A 20,922-nucleotide genomic window follows, 5' to 3' on the forward strand; every position below is an offset into this window, starting at 1 on the left:
AGCCGTTTGCGTGTGCACTAAGGGATATAGTTCCAGCACTCCATAACACACATTATCTCCTGTGCAGCGGTTTGGCGCCGGTATATCATGACGACGAAGAGCATTGCCTCACCTCCTCACTTATATGTCTACTTCAAAGGATCAGCTTTTGTGCCAGCCGTGTCGATGAAAATGCAACCCCTCAGATCTAGACTGTTTACAGTAAATTCCTCCAAAATGCAAGACTCGTGTTACGGTTACGCGGGATGACGAACGGCTGCTGGAATCGGATGCGCTCGTCCCTCGGATCCTCGTACCGTGCAAACGACTAATAGGGGATTCGTGCTCCGAGATGTATCGAATATATAGCAAATATTTCAAATAAAGGAAAGCGCTTAAAGGATAACGCATGTGCTTGAATCAAACCGGTATAAAAAAAAGGGCGTTTTGATGAATGGGGCAATAAAAATGTGAGGCTGGACTAACGCACAGTTGAAGCTGTCGCTCGCAGCGCGTTTTAAAAGCCAATGAAGACATCGGCGCGGATAAAGACGGACATTTGGAGGTTGCTTGAATACTGGGCTCTGTTTCCTGGCTTACAGCGCGCTCGAATGGATCTTAATTAGGGTTGCGACCTTTAGGAAAATTAACCGTGGTTTGAAAAAAAAAGAAAACCGAAAGAATTGTTAATATATTTAATGGTAAGTTAATGATGGTTTTCCTTATTCGTGGCATTTTTTGTAAAACTATGTTTATAGAAATGCCCCAGCACAAAGAAATGGATTAATTGTGATTAATCGCATCCAGAATAAAAATAAATAAATTTCATAATGTGTACACTGTGTATATTTATTATCATACAGAATACAGTATATGCTTTGAAAATATTTACATGTATATATTTATATTCGTATAAGTTATGTCAAATAGTGCTCTCTACACACACACACACACACACACACACACACACACATATATATATATATATATATATATATATATATATATATATATACACATATATATATATATACATATACATTTTATTTACATAATTTTTATATTCATATAATTATTTTATAAATCTTGAACATTCGCTTGACAGCACTAAACAAAATACATTACACCCGTCCCATTTAAAGTGAAATGTGATGAGTTTTTCTGCAGTGCTGAGCATTCTAACCAATCACACAAGTGCCCGTTGAGTTTATGAATGCAGTGGCCAATCAGAAGCATGAAAGTTCTCTCACTGACTAAAGACTGTGCTAGTCATCATATTAGGCCAATGACCAATTTTAAATAACCAAATAAACTGTTCCGTCAAAGTCAATTCTACTGAGCAATTATTGGCCATTAATAAGCACATTTCTAATCCTGGTAAGCATAATAGCAGAAATAAGTCTTTAGATGTTTCCTAAATTCTGCCTCCTTCATCTGGATATCTTATCTGTTCAGCGAGAGCACTTCTTATCTCTCTTTCGTATTCAGTTCCCAAATTGGTTGAGGGTCTGGACCTCTAAAAATAGTGGGGCAGAGTGACATTGATCATCTCTGGTAATGGCACGTTACAGACTCGTCTTTCTGCTGGAAACCAGCTAAATCACTGCAGTCATCTGCTGCTGACAGTGAGCTGCAGTTTTGCCCCAAGAGTGTCATCTCTGGATTTCAGTCAGATAAAAAAAACATTCCCACATTTCAAGAGTTGGAGTTTGAGTAGTTTGAAGGGTCTGTGTTTTGTAGAGAGAAAGATTTTTTTTTTGCCTTTGAAAATATTCTTCTTGCTTCTTGATGTTTATTTAGAATGAAATTTTACAGTTGCAGAAAATAAGTTGGCCATCATTTCTCAAATATACTGCACCTAAAATAAAAAAGAAATATATATATATATATATATATATATATATATATATATATATATATATATATATATGTGTGTGTGTGTGTGTGTGTGTGTGTGTATATATGTTACAGAAATACTTTTACTTAATTTATTTTTAAGAATGTCTATCCTTTTTGTATTAAATTCACACTAATTTGATGTATTTTTAAAAAAATTAATGCATTTTGTAAAATTGTATAATTTTTGTAAGTTTTGTCAAACTTGGCAAAAATTTTCATTTATTTTTAACATTGCATATAAGAAACGCATACACGATTAACAAACTTTTTTGTGTAATACTAGCAATTTGTATATATTATCATTTCTCAGTTTTTATTGTCTCTCCCTTGTCTTTTAGTTTTATTTAATCCACACAGAAGCTTTTTGCATACCATGAACATTTAGCGCAGTGAGAGACTTCCTTTAACACTTTCATGTATGAGTCAGTATTATTTAAAATAATATAATTTATTTTAATATTATGACAATTAACTTTTTTACTTTTAAGAGTGCATTAGTTTTCTCCGAAATATTTATTTTGCACTGTTTAACATATCAATATAATTATTATTGTGTGTTACATTTAATATTGATTTTAAAAAAAAGTTTACCGTGGGGTACATTTGATTTGTTGTAAATGTTTTATTTGCTTTTTTCCCCCCCATTCGATCTGTTCTTTTACCCAAATGAAACTTGCATACCATGAAACTTCAGTGCAGTGAGACACTTCCCGTAAGACGTTTTTTTCAAAATCCATCTCACAGAACAGAGTTTTAATAACTCGGGGATGATTAGCGACGGGTTCATGCACAGGGCACGGAAAGTTGTGGGATTTTGAACAATATCCGTACAGATGGGAACCACAGAGTTAGCGCTAAAGATCAAACATGCAGAGGCTGAGGAACAGAACACGTGTGATTAAAAGCACACAGATCTCGTGCGATCCCACTGTGCTCAATCTTTGATCTCCATCTCTCTCTCTCCGTAGGCTTACATCAGCGCCAAACACGAGGGAGACAAGGTGATCGTCTTCGAGAGGGCCAACGCCGTCTTCATCTTTAACTTCCACCCAACTAACAGCTACAGCAACTACAGAGTGGCAGTGGGCCCGCCGGGGAAGTATCCTTCAGCTCCGTCTCCAGCTCACAACCAAATCCCAAACTATTACAAATCGTTTGAGTTCATTAAAAAAAAAAAAAAAAAAAAAAAAAAAAAAAGCTAAAATAAATACAATAAGAAATATTAGATGAAATAAATACTTAATAGATACTGAAATCGCCAAAATTACGGAAAACAAAACCTAAAAATGGCAAAGTGCATATCAAAATTACTAAAACGTTACCTTAAAAGAGACATATTATGCCCCTTTTTGCGAAATGTAAGGTAACACTTTATAATAACTTTATAGCTGTACTATTTAATGACTTTATAATAACTTTATAGCTGCAAGGCATTTATGATGATTAGTTAACGATGAACTAATCATTTACAAAAAGAGATTAACAAGTGATACGTTAGCAATTATGTACATTTTGTAATTAATTTAATAAGTCCTTTACAAGTGATTAGTTAAGGATGAACGTATGATGCAAAAAAAAATATTCTTTCAAATGATGAATAAGTGATTTGTTCATATTTTTATTTGTTTTGTAGTTTAAGCTGTAAATAATTTACGAGTGATCAGGTGATGATTAAGGGATCATTTACATAACGTGACTATACGTTGATAAATGCATAATTAATATCAATTCTTTAGTAAATCTTAAATAGTGTCACGAAATAAATTTAATTATATTATTTTTTTTAAGCTAAGTGATTGCAAACCATATATTTTTAATTCAATTAATAAATATTTTAGTGTTACAGAAATACAGCACTGATGCAGTTAATACCCTAAATAACAATTATGAAAATAATAAATAACTGTAATAGTAATCCTGCTGTAGCAATATTAATAATAATAATAGTAATAGTGCTAAATATTATGATATAATTATTATTATCATTACTATTACACTGCAGTACTGCAGCTAATAATAATAACTGTAGTAATAATAATAATAATAATCCCTATTATTAATAGTAGTAGCATCTCTCTCTCTCTCTCTCTCTCTCTCTCTCTTTATACTCATGTCATTTCAAACCCATAGTTCAGAGAAACTTCTGAATTATTTATTTTAAATATTATACTAGTTGCAAAAACCGCCGTAAAGTGGTCTGTATGAATTACTGCAAGTCTTGTGAAGATCCTTCGCTACGCAGCAATAGCTTTGATTGTGCAGAATGTGGCTGGCATTACAGAGGTTTAAGTTTGCAGCAGCGTTGAGTAAATGAAAGAGCGTGAGCGTGGCCAGCGGGTTTAGCCACGCACTCATGCAACCCCGCTGCATCAGAGCTGCACTGAAGCGTTTTCACTTGGGTGTCCTCTTTATCAGGAGACTGGAGGAGGACCCGGCTTTCAGATGCAAACAGCTGAGAAGCCGCAGAAATAGCTGTCATTTTAAATGCGCTGGAGAGGTAAACGCCTGAGCTTGTGGACGTTGCTTTGCACTGTAGAGTTTCAGCGTGTGTGTGTGTGTGTGTGTGTGTGTGTGTGTAAGGTAACCACGCTCAAAAGATGAGAGTCGAAGCAGAGCGTCCAATTAGAGCAGAAGACAGATGAAAGTGCCACTCTGTGTCAGAAGAGGTAAACAAGTCTGACCCAAAGAGTCCAGAGTGCTTTTTCATTAAACCCCAACCATCTCACACACATATATATCTGTGCGTATGCGTCCATATTTCTCTCTGTTATCTCACGGTGGTCTGACGGTACGGAAGGGGGTTGAATAAAGTCATAATAACACACGGTATCTCTAGATGCGTGAGAGTGAAGATGGTGTGTTCAGGGAGCTTCAGTGGAAGTGCTGTTATATACAAAAGTACCCTACCTTGATTCCATACATTTTACGTCTGATCGTGCCTCTGATTTTATGGCGGTTGATGTATTATACCATGTATTACGATGCGTTATATTTCAAAAATGCTAGCTCACTGGAATCCGTGGTAGCTTTCATTGGCCAAGGCCCCGCCCTTGAGGCCGTTTAACTGACACATCAAACAACCAATCGCAGTGCGTTTCGTCGAGTGTCACGTTTCTTTGCGTTGAAATGTCACCGCAGTAACAACTCGTATAAAACTCTCGTATTTTAAAGATTCAATGCCACGAATCAGGTCTCCCGAAAATCCTGCATAATTCAACCAATCCGTCGACGACTTCCACAAAAGTGTTTTTTTTGCCACGAATCAGGTCTCCGAAAATCCTGCATAATTCAACCAATCCGTCGTTTCCACAAAAGTGTTTTTTTTGTGTGCCATATGCATCAGATGTTTAGCCAACGTTCGGTGGGCACAGCGTCTGAGGCTCAGACAATAAAAATTAAATAAAATAAAATAAATGCTAATAAAAATTAGCGTTATTACTGATAATTAATTTCAAATAATTCAATGGCCCTGACTCATACTTAATTTCCACAGCTCAAGATATTGATCAGATTATATATTTCAATGTATTCATCTTATGAATCACTCACTTCCCATGACCATGTGGTCTTTGCGATTTAAAACAGACAAACCAAAATATTATATTTGTTGGATTTTTTACTGTTATAATAATGAGCTGATTTCGGCGAGCAATACGGTACACCTCTATATAGCACCAAATATAGCATCTAATACCTAATATAGTATAGTAATAATAATAATAATAATAAAACCTCAATATGTATTCATTTATTCATTCATGTTATTCATTCATTTGAATGCTTATTAAATAAAATAAAATCATTGTTTCTTCTATATTAGTATAAATAGTTGACTCTTTGTTTTAACGTCTGTTCATGTAACCATGGATCACTTCACTTGTTGATAAAAAATTGTATTTGATCGTATTATTTTGATCAATTGTAAACCACAACCTTAATATTTCATAATTCGAGTCGAACTTGTGCATTTGTGTCACTTATTTTTGTCCTTGCTTTTCGACATTAGGCAGACTTGAGACGTTACTGTACTTCTACAGATGTTCGGCTTGGATGCTTTTTTTTTTTTTTTTTTTTCTTTTTAAAGCTTTGTAAAGCTGAATAGTTTGCGTGACAGATGAGTAGGTGTTTTTTTTTTTTTTTTTTTTTTTTTTTCCTGGAACAGATCAGGACGCATTTGTGTTTACAGCACCAACGAGGCCAAACGTTTCACGCTGGAGCACAAAACACTTTGGAGCCCGTTTGCGCTTCCGTTCGATACCTCGTGTAAAACGGGCCAGAATGAGGGTTTTTTTTTTGGTTTATTGTTTACGCATTAAAACGCACTTTGGCGTGAGCTCCCGTCTCATCAGACGACAGCTGCAAAAAGCCGTATTTCTGTAAACAAGTGGAGTTGCAAACTGAAACTTTACTACAGGTAAAAACATTAAAAAAAAAAAAAAAAAAAAGCTTCGGGGAGGCGGACATGCTCATGAATTTGGATTCTAAAGAGAGACACGAAGCACTTCGACGCCTTAAAACGTCTCTCCCGTGTCCTTTCAGCGGGAAAAGCAGCAGTTTTGTTCCTCAGACTTTTTCTCTCTTTTCCAAAAGAGAAGACAAAGTTTCCCCCGAGTTGAGCACTCCGCCACAAACATCAGCCATTAAAATTCCGTCGACGGCAGCTTTTGACAGGAGCTCAAACCTTCGATGCTTTGGTGTTTTTTTTTTTTTTTTTTTTGCTCTCAATCTTTGGTTCTCTGCTCTCGATGGGCGCGTTCTTCAGGTGCTTCCCTCCATTCAGAAGATGGAGTATTGTAAATCCCAGTTGGGTATCATCATGAAAGCACATCCTGTCAGGCCTGATGTGTCTCTGATACGCTTCGTGCCAACAGGTGTCTGTGATTGTGTCAGGTCATCATTCTCCTATTATCTGTCAGGGGCATTTACCTGAACGCCATTCTAAATAATTCAAGCATATCAGCATTCCTCCTTGAATCCGTAACGGGCTTGTCCTCGGGCTAAACAGCAGCAGGCTTTACAATTTAAAGATGCTTGATGTCTTTATACAAAAAAGTTGGCGAGGTACAGTAAAATTTAAAGTGAGTACGTTTTCTGTTTTAACGTATTTTATTTGACTTGTGTCATGTGATGATTTGCTGCTCCTTTATTCATTTTATTAATAGGGAAAACAGCCGTGATTCATGTTTTTGTAATACATTTAATCAAGGTTCTTGAATAGGAAAGTTTAACTCGGCATGTATTTGGAAATGATGCATGTAGGATTGACACCGAGTGGTTTAACTAGGTATTGCTGTCCAAATTCAAAATATTGGAGACATTTTGTTTTTTAACCTCCTACTCACTGGTTGCCAGATTCCCGCTCAAACCCCTTTCTTTGCCAGCTTCCATGACTGAAATGAAATACGCTCTGTTTTCTGTCAACTGGCAACCCGGGGTTCCGAAACACGATTGGGTAAACCGATAGCGGGCGGGTTTCACAAACCAAAACAGAGGCCCACGTAGACGTTTTCAAAGGAGAATAACTGACTGTAGCCTTGTTCTTCAAATAAGCATGTTTCTTAAATATCTGAAAACATACTACGGTATTTTTATGCAGCTCCTTAAATTTAAAGGGACCGTTCACCCAAAAATGATAATTTTGTCACTGACTCTCATGATGTTTCGGTTGAAGAACGACAAAATAAGATATATTTTGTAGAAAGATGGTAACCAAAAATATGGGAGGAATATTTTTTTTTTCAATCGGTGGCTGTTCGATTAGCAAATATCATCTTTTGTGTTCAAAAGAAGAAAGAAACTCTTTAAGTTTAAAGATAAAGTTTTGGAATAAGTTGAGAGTGGAAAAAAGATATTTTACTTAATCCAAACTTTTGAAATGGTGGAGTGTCAATATATTTACACGTAAACGTCTCCTAATAGTTAATATATAGTAATAGTATAATAAATACTGTAACAAATTATGGTTAATTGTAAAATATTTTAATAAATAAATTAATAAAAATATAAAGTCATAATAATTAATTATTATTAATTATTGTTATTAATAATTTATTTATTGATTTATTTTTTTTTTAAGTTATAGTTTCCGGGAGCATTTTTTTGTTTACCTCGGATTTTACACGAATTGCAGTGCTGATGCGTTTCACTAAAAAACGAGCAAAATCACAAATGTTTTTAACACTATTTATAGTCCTACGTTTTGGCAACCACGTCCAATCAAAAGTTTCCGTTTCAGGCCCTATTTCAGCGTGTTCGTTGAACCTAGTGTAGAATTCGCTCAATGTTTGCTACAAGAAAAAGATACAAAACAGAGCTGGAGATGATACACTATGATGTTTTGAAATTTGCTCGCAGATACCTCCGAATACCAAGACCCATTTGCCCCTCGAAGGACAGACCGCCATTACCGCCTTGGCTAACGCGAGAGAGGCACAGCATCGCGACCCTCTTCCCAATCGCGATCATGCACGCATTTTCTTCAGGTCATCAGCGCGGAGTCCAGCGGTCCTTCGTCCTGTCATCCTCCCGTCTGCTATTTTTCCTCCTGTGAGCAAATTGACTTTGATCTCAGGCCCTCCCCTTTGTTCAGCAAGGCTTGGTTGATTACAGTGCTTTAACGCCAGCGCTGCCTGGCCTCCGAGACAAGCATCTGTAAGCGCTAACAAAAACATAATTGCTAAAAGCCTCCAACTGCCAATTTCAGCTGGAGAGCCACTGCTGTTACACTGGCACGCTTGCCAGGGAACATTGAATTAGCCATCCTAGGTCTTGTGTATCCGCGCTCATCTACACACACACACACACACATACTCAGTATTCTTCCGTCACGTTCGCGCTCGCTGTACTGTCGCGTAGGCTTTGGTCCTGGGTGATATTCATGCTTGTCTAATGGGAATGGGTGGTATTGATCAGCGCGTGAATGCTTTAGGTAGACTTCCTCTTTATAAAGGATCCCTGAGCCTTATTTATGTTCTTTCTCTCTCCATCTCCCAGAAGATGTCTTTTTATGGATCTCAGACTTGCCGTCTGTGCGAATCCACACGGGACGAAACCGATATTCTGCAACGCAGCACTTCTTGCTTGCATCTTGCTTCTGGTGTTATTCCTCTAGAGTTGCAACTTCAAATGCTGGCATCGATGGTAACATTATTGGTTTCGGAACGGCTTAGATATACTTCCAGTTTCTAATGGCAGGCAGGCACATGCCTGTTAGAAAGACCAGCTTAAACCAGGTTGTAGATGGACTTCCTGTCAGACCCCTCAGAAAACCAGCAAACCACACCCACCTACGAGACCCTAAACTTCTAATGAATAAAGTCTCTTCATTGGCATTGATAGTTCCTTAAAGAACATTTAACATCCATTGAACCACAGAAGGTGCTATAGTTGTTTAGATATCCATATTGACCCATGTTTTTCCAGATCTTCCTTTTGGAAAAAGGCTTTTTGAAAAACAGATCTTTTTTTGTACATGTGGTAAATACTGGTAAAAAAAAACAATAACATAAAATATACACACTTTAATATACCATAAAAATAAAAGGTAGTCCATGTGAATTCTAAAGTCTATCCAGATCTCAGTAGCCAACCCAAATTGCATTAACAGTAGAAGTAATTGCATTAAGTAATTGTTAATTGCATTAACAGCCTTATGTACTCGTGTGCAGTCTTGCATTTTAAAATCACTTACAGAGGAAGTTCGGTCCCATCAGGCTACACAGTCATGACTCTCATGTTCTTTTGTTTTCACTCACAGTCTTTTCAACAATGGTGACATATTGCCGAATATAGGAACCGAATATAAGACGACTGCTTTTTTTGTCAGATGTATGTCCAAGAATAAAACGAATTAGTCTTATTCGGGTCAATATGGTAAAATGATTCTGTTAGGATCTGCTCACTAAGAGGCTATTTGGAAGCCCTGCGTAGTTCAGGCTTTACGAAAAACGACTTTTGGGAGATTGCCACTAAATGCCTTTGAGTCCTAGTTTTCTGTTCTACGCACAAAATATTACTTAAACCATTGATAGATTTGTGTAATATTTGCCTTCATTTCATACCATATTTGTCTTCATTTTTATAGCTGAATGCTAAATAATGTTAGCGTTTAAAGCTCTTGCTTTTTTCTAGCTACTGATATGCATTTTATTTGTAGTTACAAGTGAAAAAATGTTCAGGCGTGTTTTATTTCATTTGGTGGTCGAGCCAGCGTGCTAAAAGCCAACCAGGTCTCGCTAGAAAATGCCTGTGGCGACGCTTGATTTTCTTGTACATTTTGTGCCCAGTGAGTGACACTAAAAGCGCATTTAGTTCTGTTCAAAACTGATGTGAAAATATTTTATTTATATTTTATTCAATGTGCCATGAGTGGTGTTAAACCCTAAACCAATAGTGTGGGCAAAACCAAACATAACACACAAAAAAAAAAACCTTCGGAGGACTTGTACTTGAGTGTATGTTATTGCAAATATGGTTCTGGGTAACGCTTTATCTTAATGTGTACTTGTTACATGGTACATGTACTTATAAAAGCACTTAATTATGCTTAATTATACATTAATTATAAATGTCGCAAATAAAAAAATAATTGCACTGCGTAAATCGAAAACCAGTGCTTCACCGGGTGACCTATCGAGCAAGTTTACTTCTTATAATCTATATATTTGAAGCTGGTTATGTGATGCAAACTTCAAAATGGATTAGTTTACAAAGCATGCACTATCGTAAAAAGTGTTTTGGGCTGTACGTGGAATATGTTTTTATCGGCAATCTGCCACTGTATTCATATTGCATAAAAAGGAACAAATATTTTTGCCGTTTTACTGCCACTTGCGCTAATTTTACCTGAAAACCGCAGTGAATTATGTACAGGTACGTTTTTGCAGTTTTGTAGCTGGAGGCACATTTTAAAAGTGTAAGATATATAACCAGTGTTTATTATTAGCATGTTTGAATTGCAAATTAACAAAACGGTCTGCGATTAATTCATAAATGTGAGGCATTTCCTGCATTTTAAGAAGAACTCGCAAGCTTTACTTTTTCCATAAATCCTCGCAGTAAGCAACTTACACGAATCCCCTATTAATTCTCTCTGAGAAAAAAAGAAGGCATCGGATCATTTTGTTTTTCTCACTCTCTTCCCGATAACATCTCCGAAATATCCATAACAAAGGAAGTTTGTTCTGTCGGTGAGAAAATTCAATGCAAATAGGAGTACGGGGGAGTAGGGTCGGGAGGGGGCATCTGTCGTCATCCTCAGCAGGAACAATACGCCGAGCAACACTTCTTTTTAATCATCGCTATCAAAGCCGGCAAGCTGGCGGTAAAAGCCAAGTGTGCTCCAGCTCCGGGGCAGAGTAAGAGAGCGTTTGAGGATAACACGGAGACCCACCGCTAGCCCATGGGGATAGGAGGTGATTATTCAAGCAGCCAATTAGATGCCTGTCTGCATGTTTGTTACAACTCACAACTGTTTAAACCCCTGAGAGGGCCAAGGTAAACAGAGATAGAGAGACTGGGGACTCCTTCCTTGTGCCACAGAGTACAGTTGTTTACTTGCACTTCCAGGGTGAAAACTGTATATTTACACCGCAATTAAATGGCAAAAGTCGTTTTTTTGTAAATGTTTAAAAAAAAAATAATGTTTTCTGTAGATTTGTAGACGCGTGGAACATTGCCAACGTTACCAAGGCAAAATAACGATGGCGATGATCGTCGTCATATTTTGTTTGTTTATTATTTTTATTATTCTTAAATAATGGATTGCTCTTTATTTTAAAGTGTGTGCACTTACAGTGTACCTACTTTAGAAAGTACTTGTATTATAAGGAAACTACAGGGGATAGGTTCAGGTTAGTACCTAGTTATTACATAGTTATTGGAATTATTGTAATGATGATAATAATAACAACTGATGCTGTTGTTGTGCAAATAAATTATAGAAAATACAGTATAAAAATATTAATATAATTTAAGTATTTATTTTAAATAACTATTGATTAACTATGATTTGCACAATTTGTTTTTCCCTGCTAAATGTCCCTGGTCTTACTGTGCACAACTCATCGGTTTTAAATAAATGTAATAACTTTTACTGTATTTTACAGCCTTTTTTGTGCCATTTCTTGTGCATATTGGCAACGGAACCGGTTTTAATCCTATCATTTTCCACATAATATCGTTTCACTCTTGGACATTAAATTGTTTTATGTTGTCTTTAAATAATTGTTTGATTTAACTTTAGCTCCATCAACAGCATCTGTGACATGCTGTCAGTTAGCACAGATAATAATTTCAGCATTAATGGAAATCCGTGAGGCGGTCCAGATGTTCAGAAACCTCAGCACCTTAAATTTTCAAGGCATCTGTATCCGCATGAAATAGATTTTCACTAAATGCGTCTTCATTATTCTTTTATGCTCTCTGTCAAAGATATTTCTTATTCCGGTCATGAGTCTAGGCAATTACTTTTTTTAATATTTAATTTAGTCGGCGTAGCGCAGACAGAGCGAAATTGTGTGAGTGCACGTTTTGTGTTGTTTGAAACATTTTTTTGATGGGAATACATTATTAATATTTCGAAATGGATAAATAATTCTGCTTGGAATTGTTGATGTGGCGGCTCATCGGTTTTGGTGCGCGTGTTTATGTGGGACGAATGTGTGTCATTGTCTCGGAGGAGCTCGAAGCAATCAGTGCTGTTGACTCGCGGTGCATTCCGACGAGCTGAAGAACGTCTAGAAAGTGGACACCGTGAAGATGGCGGCTTGTTTCGAGTGAAAGATAACGCAAAAAGTCACTTTAAGAGCCTCGTATCCAAGCATTCTGGTGGATCGTTAGATCCGTGTGTTAATTCGATTGACGATTTGTCCGTCGCATTCATAAAGAAAGAAAACATGGTTTCTCCTTCTCGTAGGTTGCGTCTCCTGTGTCTCTCTGGGTTCCTTAACCACACTCCGCTCCAGATATAAGATCAAACTGGACTCGGATGAAATCCAGTATGGAGGTCACGGAAGACTCGACCACAACACGGATTTCTTCTCTGAGCCGATGGAATTCAACAATCTCCCCAATTCTATGTTGGTAAGCAATCCGTACTTTTTGCTTCGTCGATTGTGGTGGAAAATATGTGAGGATGTCCGTTTAATTGGAGCGCACTGAAAACACTGCCACTTAAATTTCTCGGTACCAATTTTAATACCACGGCAAAAACGATTCGCACTTTAATTATATAAATAGAAATATATATACAAATTAAATTAAAGTAACGGAACGTAGCCTTTAAGCGTTTCTAATTAAGTAAACATTGCCCGAGTAATTAAAAACGAGTAAACAGTTTCTCATTGAATTGCTCAAGTAGACGTTCGGTAATCAAGCGATAAAAATTCGAAGAATAAGAACAAGAACTGGATCGAATCGAAACGACGCAACAAAGATGCAAATGAAGTAAACCGTGGTGTTCGGGTATCTAAGAGAAATTGAACGTAAAACAACCCTAGCTAAATAATTGACGTAGTCTGCACTACGTGATTATTAGAGGGGGGCCGGGGGGCCTCGGCAGAGTTCTTAGGGAGCTTAAATTATTAAATAGAAGCCAAAACAACTAAAAATCAAGATACGCCTTATTATAAATCAACCCGCAACGTCTGTCTTGAAACAACTGGATCTAGGAGATTTTTAAAGGAATGGTTTACCCAAATAACTAAAGAAAAAGAAGATGTATTCATCCCTGAGCCTAGATTTAAAGAGGTGAACGAAATCGATTTGGAGAAATGTAACGTTATATCGCCTGCCCGCGAATGGATGCTCAACAGTGAATGGGTGCCGTCAGAATAAAAGTCCAAAGAGCTGATAAAAACATCGCAATGATTCTCAAGTAATGCAAACGGCTTCAGACCCTGGGTCCTATTTTAACGATCTGAGAGTCTAAAGCGCACGACGCACTCTGCACTTTTGCTATTTTAACGACGGGGAAACAGTCAGTGCGCTTAGTCTAAATGGGTTTTCCCTATTTTTTTAATAAGTAATGGGTGTTTTTTTGGCCGTAGCATGCAAAAAAACCAATCCATCTCATCTCACATTCCTCATATTAGCAACGTGCCGACAATGCGCTTGAACACACTTCTTTTTTCAGTCCAGCAAATGCATTTTCTAGTTGCGCTGGATGGAAAAAAAATGGACATAAACTAGCAAAGACATTTCTTTCCGTCCAAGCAACGCTAAATCCACATCTGTTCTGATGAGGAAACCAACTCACCAACGTCTCAGATGGTCTGAGGTGGGGGTGAATACATTTGATCAAATGTTCGTTTTCGAGAGTGGTTTCTAAACCTGGAAAGCTCCGTGCCGCGGTGCATCCTGAGAGAATTTTTCCTCCTCCTTATTGTTTTAGCTTCCCGCATTAGCATACAAAACGCCTTCCGTGTTTGAAAACCGAAGGAGCTTTCATTGAAGCTCAAGGCTAGACTTTGTGATTGAGCTGGAGCAATGTACGACATTTTAAACCGTGCATTACTCAAGTAATGCATGTACACATTTCGAACCGTGCCGTCACTATATAATGTTGCTTTGGGCTCTTTTTATGCATTAGGCTCTTTGTCAGAACAGTAATAAACAGGAGTCAGGTGCAAGACTATCTATAGTCGTCATAGTTCAATTAATCCAGAGTCACGTGTCTCCATCAGATAAGCTCTTCTATCTCTTGGATTCCAGCTGTCATATTGTGTATTCTCTTTCTAGAGGCCTTATTGAAATTAAATGCATAGCGTGAAATTTAAAACCCCCCGTTTGAGGCCGTAGCTCACGATGCAAGTCTCCATTCCTCCTCGCTTCTGAGCACTCCCCTGTTTTTCTCATATTTTTTTTTCGTCATCCCCCTCATCTCCTTACCTGAGGGCCTGCTGACGATTTAATAAGATCCATAAAAATTCAAAAGCAAACTTTCCGTTTTGCTGACTTGTCCTGTTGTCAACATAATTTAGTAATTGTTAAGCAGAGCGTATGGACCAATCTTGAGCTTGCAGGTAAAAGGTGGCGAAACAAAAAATTTGCATAACTGATGTTTGTTTTCTTAGGTTTGCTTAGTTGCATGACTGCTTGGGACCAAATTAATAGACTGAATTCATGAATATAATATATCCGCCTTTGTGTTGTTGATTTTCTCCTGTGGCGCATAAAAGGGGATATTTTGAAGAATGTAAACTGAAAATTATATGAAATAAAAATATGTAAACTGAAAATTATATTTGCGCTTACAACCGAGGAATTTTAAACTAGTTCGCTAAAATATGTATTTATTTATTTGTTTTTATTTGGATTTTATTTTATTCTAAATTGTTCCCTCATCTGTAGAGTGACAGGTTACAGTCAGTAGGTAATAATTTATTTATTTGTTAATATTGCATGGTTATTAATTAAAACCATAAAAACTTTAACTTAAAAAAAAATGCAAATGTATTATTATTATTATTATTATTATTATTATTATAGCTGGTTGCCAGAGTTTTGCATTAAGCTTAACTAACATTAAAGACTAAAATTAAAACCGAAATAAAATCTGTAAAATAGGTAGATAAAATAATGTTAATAAAATTATAAAAATATGCTGTTTATATATTAAATATCTAATAAAATGTGCTGTTTATATATTAAATATATTAATTATATTATATAATAAGTATATAAATGTATATACTTATTGTATATGCAATTTATATATTTTCTAAATATATACTTTGTTTATATGTACATAATAATAAGCACCGTACATATATAAACAAAAACTTTTTTTAAATCGATTAATCATTTGACCGCAGTAAAAATTACGTAAACATTAACAATAACAAAAATGGCACTAAATTGCATAAATGTACTAAAACTTAAAAATGACAAAAAAAAAATGAATATACCAAAACTTTAGAAACCTGTTAGTAAAAAAACACTGAGTGAAAGGGTGGTTTTGTTCAATAGGTCCAAGAAATGAAATGTTCCTGCACAAGCCACACGTGAGTTTTAAATTACGATCACAGTCATCATGTTCAGGATACCGTAACAGCCATCTATTAAAGCTACATTATTCATAACCTGTATTATTTTCATACTATTAAACTTGCAGAACTTACTCTGCGAGACCTCAAGGGTTGAAGAGATCTCAAGGCCTTTGTCAGAAAATAGCGGCGAAACCCTGAGCTAAATGCATAATTCAGAAAAATTGACTTTGTGATGGTTTAATTTTTTTACCCATTGATATTCATAGTGTCAAGGATACAGTAAGTGCTGGAGATTTACTTATTAGTGCTGCTTACTTCATGCAGAAAATGTAGTTGTGTTAAAGCATTGTCTTGAGATTTAGGCTCCTCTCTGCATATGAATAAGACGGCTAACTAGCAGACGGGTTTATGTTGTGGTTTTCAAGTTGAATTGGCATGACCCGCACTCTGACAAATTGATATTAATATACAAGTCTGAATTTATATTGATCCATTCGATGCACGTCCAAATCAATCTGTAAGATACAACTACAACAGAATACAGAATAGCCTCGGTTTATGACGTCAGAGACGAAAGCGTCTTAATTGCCATATTTTGTTTATATATTTGATATACTGTATATGCTTCCTTTGGTTAAATTCATTCAGGACACTAAAACTTAAAAACCTCTCTCTCTAGCGCTCTCTTAAATTCAAATGAGCTTTATTGGCCAAAGCATTGACCATTACATGATTATGGAACAAATTATTATATAATACATAAGCAAAACAAGAATGGATCTGAAAAATGATTACATGTATACTTCTCTCTCTCTTTTTTCAGTTAATAAGAAACAGAAAAAATAAGAAAAAATAGTGCTTTTAAAGTGGCTGAAATAATTTATAGTTTTCATGTTTGGACTATATATGTGTAAAATATATATATGTATATATATATATATATATATATATATATATATATATATATATATATATATATATATACATATATATATATATATATATATATATATATATATATATATATGTATATGTATATAAATTATATATATATAATTTCTAGATATTTTATATATAATAATATATATAAAATTATTATATATATACACACATATATATATATATATGTGTGTGTGTGTGTGTGTATATATATATATGTTTGTGTATATATATATATATATATATATATATATATATATATATATATATATATATATAATATGTGTGTATATATATATAATAATTTTATATATATTATATATAAAATATCTAAAATATATATATATATATATATATATATATATATATATATATATATATATATATATATATATATATATTACACATATATAGTATATATAAAGCAACAGACACGTTTGTGTGTGTGTGTGTGTGTGTGTGCATTCAGTTTCATTCAGTTGCACGCAGTATCTATTTCAGGAACACAACACTGCATCTCGTGGCTCCTAATGATACAGGGCTTCTGATTAGTAGCTGCTCAGAGTTGTTTGATTTTTAAAGCACACAGTTTGCAGCACACCCCCATATCTTATATTTTTGACTGTACTTTCACCCTCATGTAAAGCACATCGGGTTCCGCGCAAGCCTTTCCCCGCTCCCTGTACAGAACCCTCCTCTTTTATCTCCTCTGGAAGCCCCAGCTGCATTAAGACAGCCTTCATCAATTAAAGCCCCAAAATTACACATTCCCTTTTTTCTTTCTTCGCAGCACTTTATTAATTCAGAAAGCGCTGCATCGCTTCCCAGCCACTTTCTGCCAAACGCAAAGTTTATTTTAACAAGTGCGCGACCAGTAGCATTCCCCAGCAGGGAATAAAGCGAGGCCCGCGCAGACAACGGAGCGCCGTTTGGCGACGATTTCTCCGTGATATTTGTCTTTTCCGCGAGCTCGGAGATGACACACCTGCGTGAGATAGAAATTAATCATCGTGATCGTTGGCAGGTGCCACGGTAAGGCCCCTTTCAGCGCGCTTTTTCTCCATGATTTATTTAAGCTTCAAAGTCGGCGCGAGTGCGCGTAAACTTTTCCTCCCTCTTCCCCCGTTTCTTCTCTTTAATGGGTCCATCAGCTCACCACCTCCGTTTCCCGTGAGTGACAATAAACTCCGGTTTGCCGTCTGAAGGCGTCGCGAAGGCTGACACGCGGCGCGCTCTTAAATCGACGCGTTCGGCGGAACCAGGAACGCGGAGGCGCCGAGCCAGTCAAAAAATATTCCACCCCTTCGCTTTGCGACGACGAACAAATATGAATTCCTTGCCCCCACGATCTCCAGACAGATTTTTAGTGTTTATAAGAATCGTTTGGAAATTAGATTTCAGTAGTCACTACCCGTTATTTTCTAAAGGAATAACGTTAGTGATGGTCCAAGTCAAAAAAAAAATCCAATACCAGATCTATTGGAATGGCTATGAGGTTTCTTTTATGATTTAATCGTGTCGTTTCGTAGAGAACAAGAAAAAGAAGTTAAGTAGAATGTCCCTGCTGTTCTGTTTCTGGACAGTGCAACTGGATGGAAATGTGCCGTCAAAATTTTGAAAAAAGATTAAAAAGCCACACAATGCAGCGTCATTATTCGACTTGCGCGCTAATGTTGCTAACATGAAAGCTTTGTAAAAGGAATAGATTGGGTTTAGGTCGGTGTCCCTTGAATATCCTGTCTTGCAAATGTCAAGGCCATTTACTTTCATTGTATGGAATTGAGCAGCGCGTTCAAAAATAGAAAGCGAATAAAGTCAGGTGAGGTTGATAAATGACAGAATATTGATTTTTGGTTAAATTATTACTTTAAAAGTCTCTGGCGGCGTGTTTCGTTTAAGGAATGGCCTCTTCGCGCTCATTGACATTTATTTGGCGCTTAAACATTTTAATTAGAATAAATGGTCGTTCGTGTTCAAACGACATATTTTATGTAGAGATGTTGTAATTCTTTTCATTTGCACTCTATAGAAAACTGGCCAGCTTTTACCTTTTTCCCCAAGTAGATTTCTTTTGGCATTGTTACGTAGTTCACATAGAATTTATTCATTATGTAAAAATTGAAATCTTTATTAAAAATATATGTAAAATATTTAATTTTAAAAGGTTTATATATATATATATATATATATATATATATATATATATATATATATATATATACAGACGTGGACAAAATTGTTGGTACCCTTTGGTCAATGAAAGAAAAACTCACAATGGTCACAGAAATAACTTTAATCTGACAAAAGTAATAATAAATAAAATTCTATAAATGTTAACCAATGAAAGTCAGACATTGTTTTTCAACCATGCTTCAACATAATTATTAAAAAAATAAACTCATGAAACAGACCTGGACAAAAATGATGGTACCCCTAACTTAATATTTTGTTGCGCAACCTTTGAGGCAATCACTGCAATCAAACGCTTCCTGTAACTGTCAATGAGACTTCTGCACCTCTCAGCAGGTATTTTGGCCCACTCCTCATGAGCAAACTGCTCCAGTTGTGTCCGGTTTGAAGGGTGCCTTTTCCAGACTGCATGTTTCAGCTCCTTCCAAAGATGCTCAATAGGATTGAGGTCAGGGCTCATAGAAGGCCACTTTACAATAGTCCAATTTTTTCCTCTTAGCCATTCTTGGGTGTTTTTAGCGGTGTGTTTTGGGTCATTGTCCTGTTGCAAGACCCATGACCTGCGACTGAGACCAAGCTTTCTGACACTGGCTAGTACATTTCTCTCTAGAATTCCTTGATAGTCTTGAGATTTCATTGTACCCTGCACAGATTCAAGACACCCTGTGCCAGACGCAGCAAAGCAGCCCCAGAACATAACAGAGCCTCCTCCATGTTTCACAGTAGGGACAGTGTTCTTTTCTTGATATGCTTCATTTTTTCGTCTGTGAACATACAGCTGATGTGCCTTGGCAAAAACTTTGATTTTTGTCTCATCTGTCCACAGGACATTCTCCCAGAAGCTTTGTGGCTTGTCAACATGTAGTTTGGCATATTCCAGTCTTGCTTTTTTATGATTCGTTTTCAACAATGGTGTCCTCCTTGGTCGTCTCCCATGTAGTCCACTTTGGCTCAAACAACGACGGATGGTGCGATCTGACACTGATGTTCCTTGAGCATGAAGTTCACCTTGAATCTCTTTAGAAGTCTTTCTAGGCTCTTTTGTTACCATTCGGATTATCCGTCTCTTAGATTTGTCATTAATTTTCCTCCTGCGGCCACGTCCAGGAGGTTGGCTACAGTCCCATGGATCTTAAACTTCTGAATAATATGTGCAACTGTAGTCACAGGAACATCTAGTTGCTTGGAGATGGTCTTATAGCCTTTACCTTTAACATGCTTGTCTATAATTTTCTTTCTGATCTCTTGAGACAACTCTTTCCTTTGCTTCCTCTGGTCCATGTCGAGTGTGGTACACACCATATCACCAAACAACACAGTGATTACCTGGAGCCATATATATAGGCCCAATGGCTGATTACAAGGTTGTAGACACCTGTGATGCTAATTAGTGGACACACCTTGAATTAACATGTCCCTTTGGTCACATTATTTTCAGTGTTTTCTAGGGTACCATCATTTTTGTCCATGCCTGTTTCAGTGAGTTTATTTTTTTAAATAATTCTGTTGAAGCATGGTTGAAAAACAATGTCTGACTTTCATTGGTTAACATTTATAGAATTTTTATTTATTATTACTTTTGTCAGATAACAGTTATTTCTGTGACCATTGTGACTTTTTCTTTCATTGACCGAAGGGTACCAACAATTTTGTCCACGTCTGTATATATATAATTTTTTTTTCTCCTGTGCTATTTTATCAAAATATATTGAATGATAATATGTAGTATAGTTAATGTACAACGCAGATATATACAGGAATATAATCAAATGTTTATTTACATGCTTTGATAACCGCGCAGAGTGACTCAGTTATTGATTTCACATATATTTTGTTCATTTCCTCCATTCAAGCTTTAATGAACAGAGTTCAGCATCACCTGCACGCGCGTCAATCATTTGCCAACATCTCCATTTCCATTTTTAAA

General features: G+C 36.2%; 1 protein-coding gene across 2 annotated transcripts in view; it reads left to right on the plus strand.

Annotated features, from left to right (window-relative positions):
* gbe1b (glucan (1,4-alpha-), branching enzyme 1b) overlaps positions 1-20,922 on the plus strand; it is a 118,454-nt gene that overhangs the window by 92,678 nt on the left and 4,854 nt on the right. For both annotated transcript variants that reach the window (XM_043258907.1, XM_043258909.1), the window contains exons 14-15: positions 2,847-2,977; positions 12,843-12,960. In XM_043258907.1, the coding sequence (XP_043114842.1) occupies positions 2,847-2,977; positions 12,843-12,960 (249 nt within the window). The remainder of the gene's footprint in view (positions 1-2,846; positions 2,978-12,842; positions 12,961-20,922) is intronic.

This window comes from Puntigrus tetrazona, chromosome 15 (assembly GCF_018831695.1).
Source record: "Puntigrus tetrazona isolate hp1 chromosome 15, ASM1883169v1, whole genome shotgun sequence".
Classification (NCBI taxonomy): Eukaryota; Metazoa; Chordata; class Actinopteri; order Cypriniformes; family Cyprinidae; genus Puntigrus; species Puntigrus tetrazona.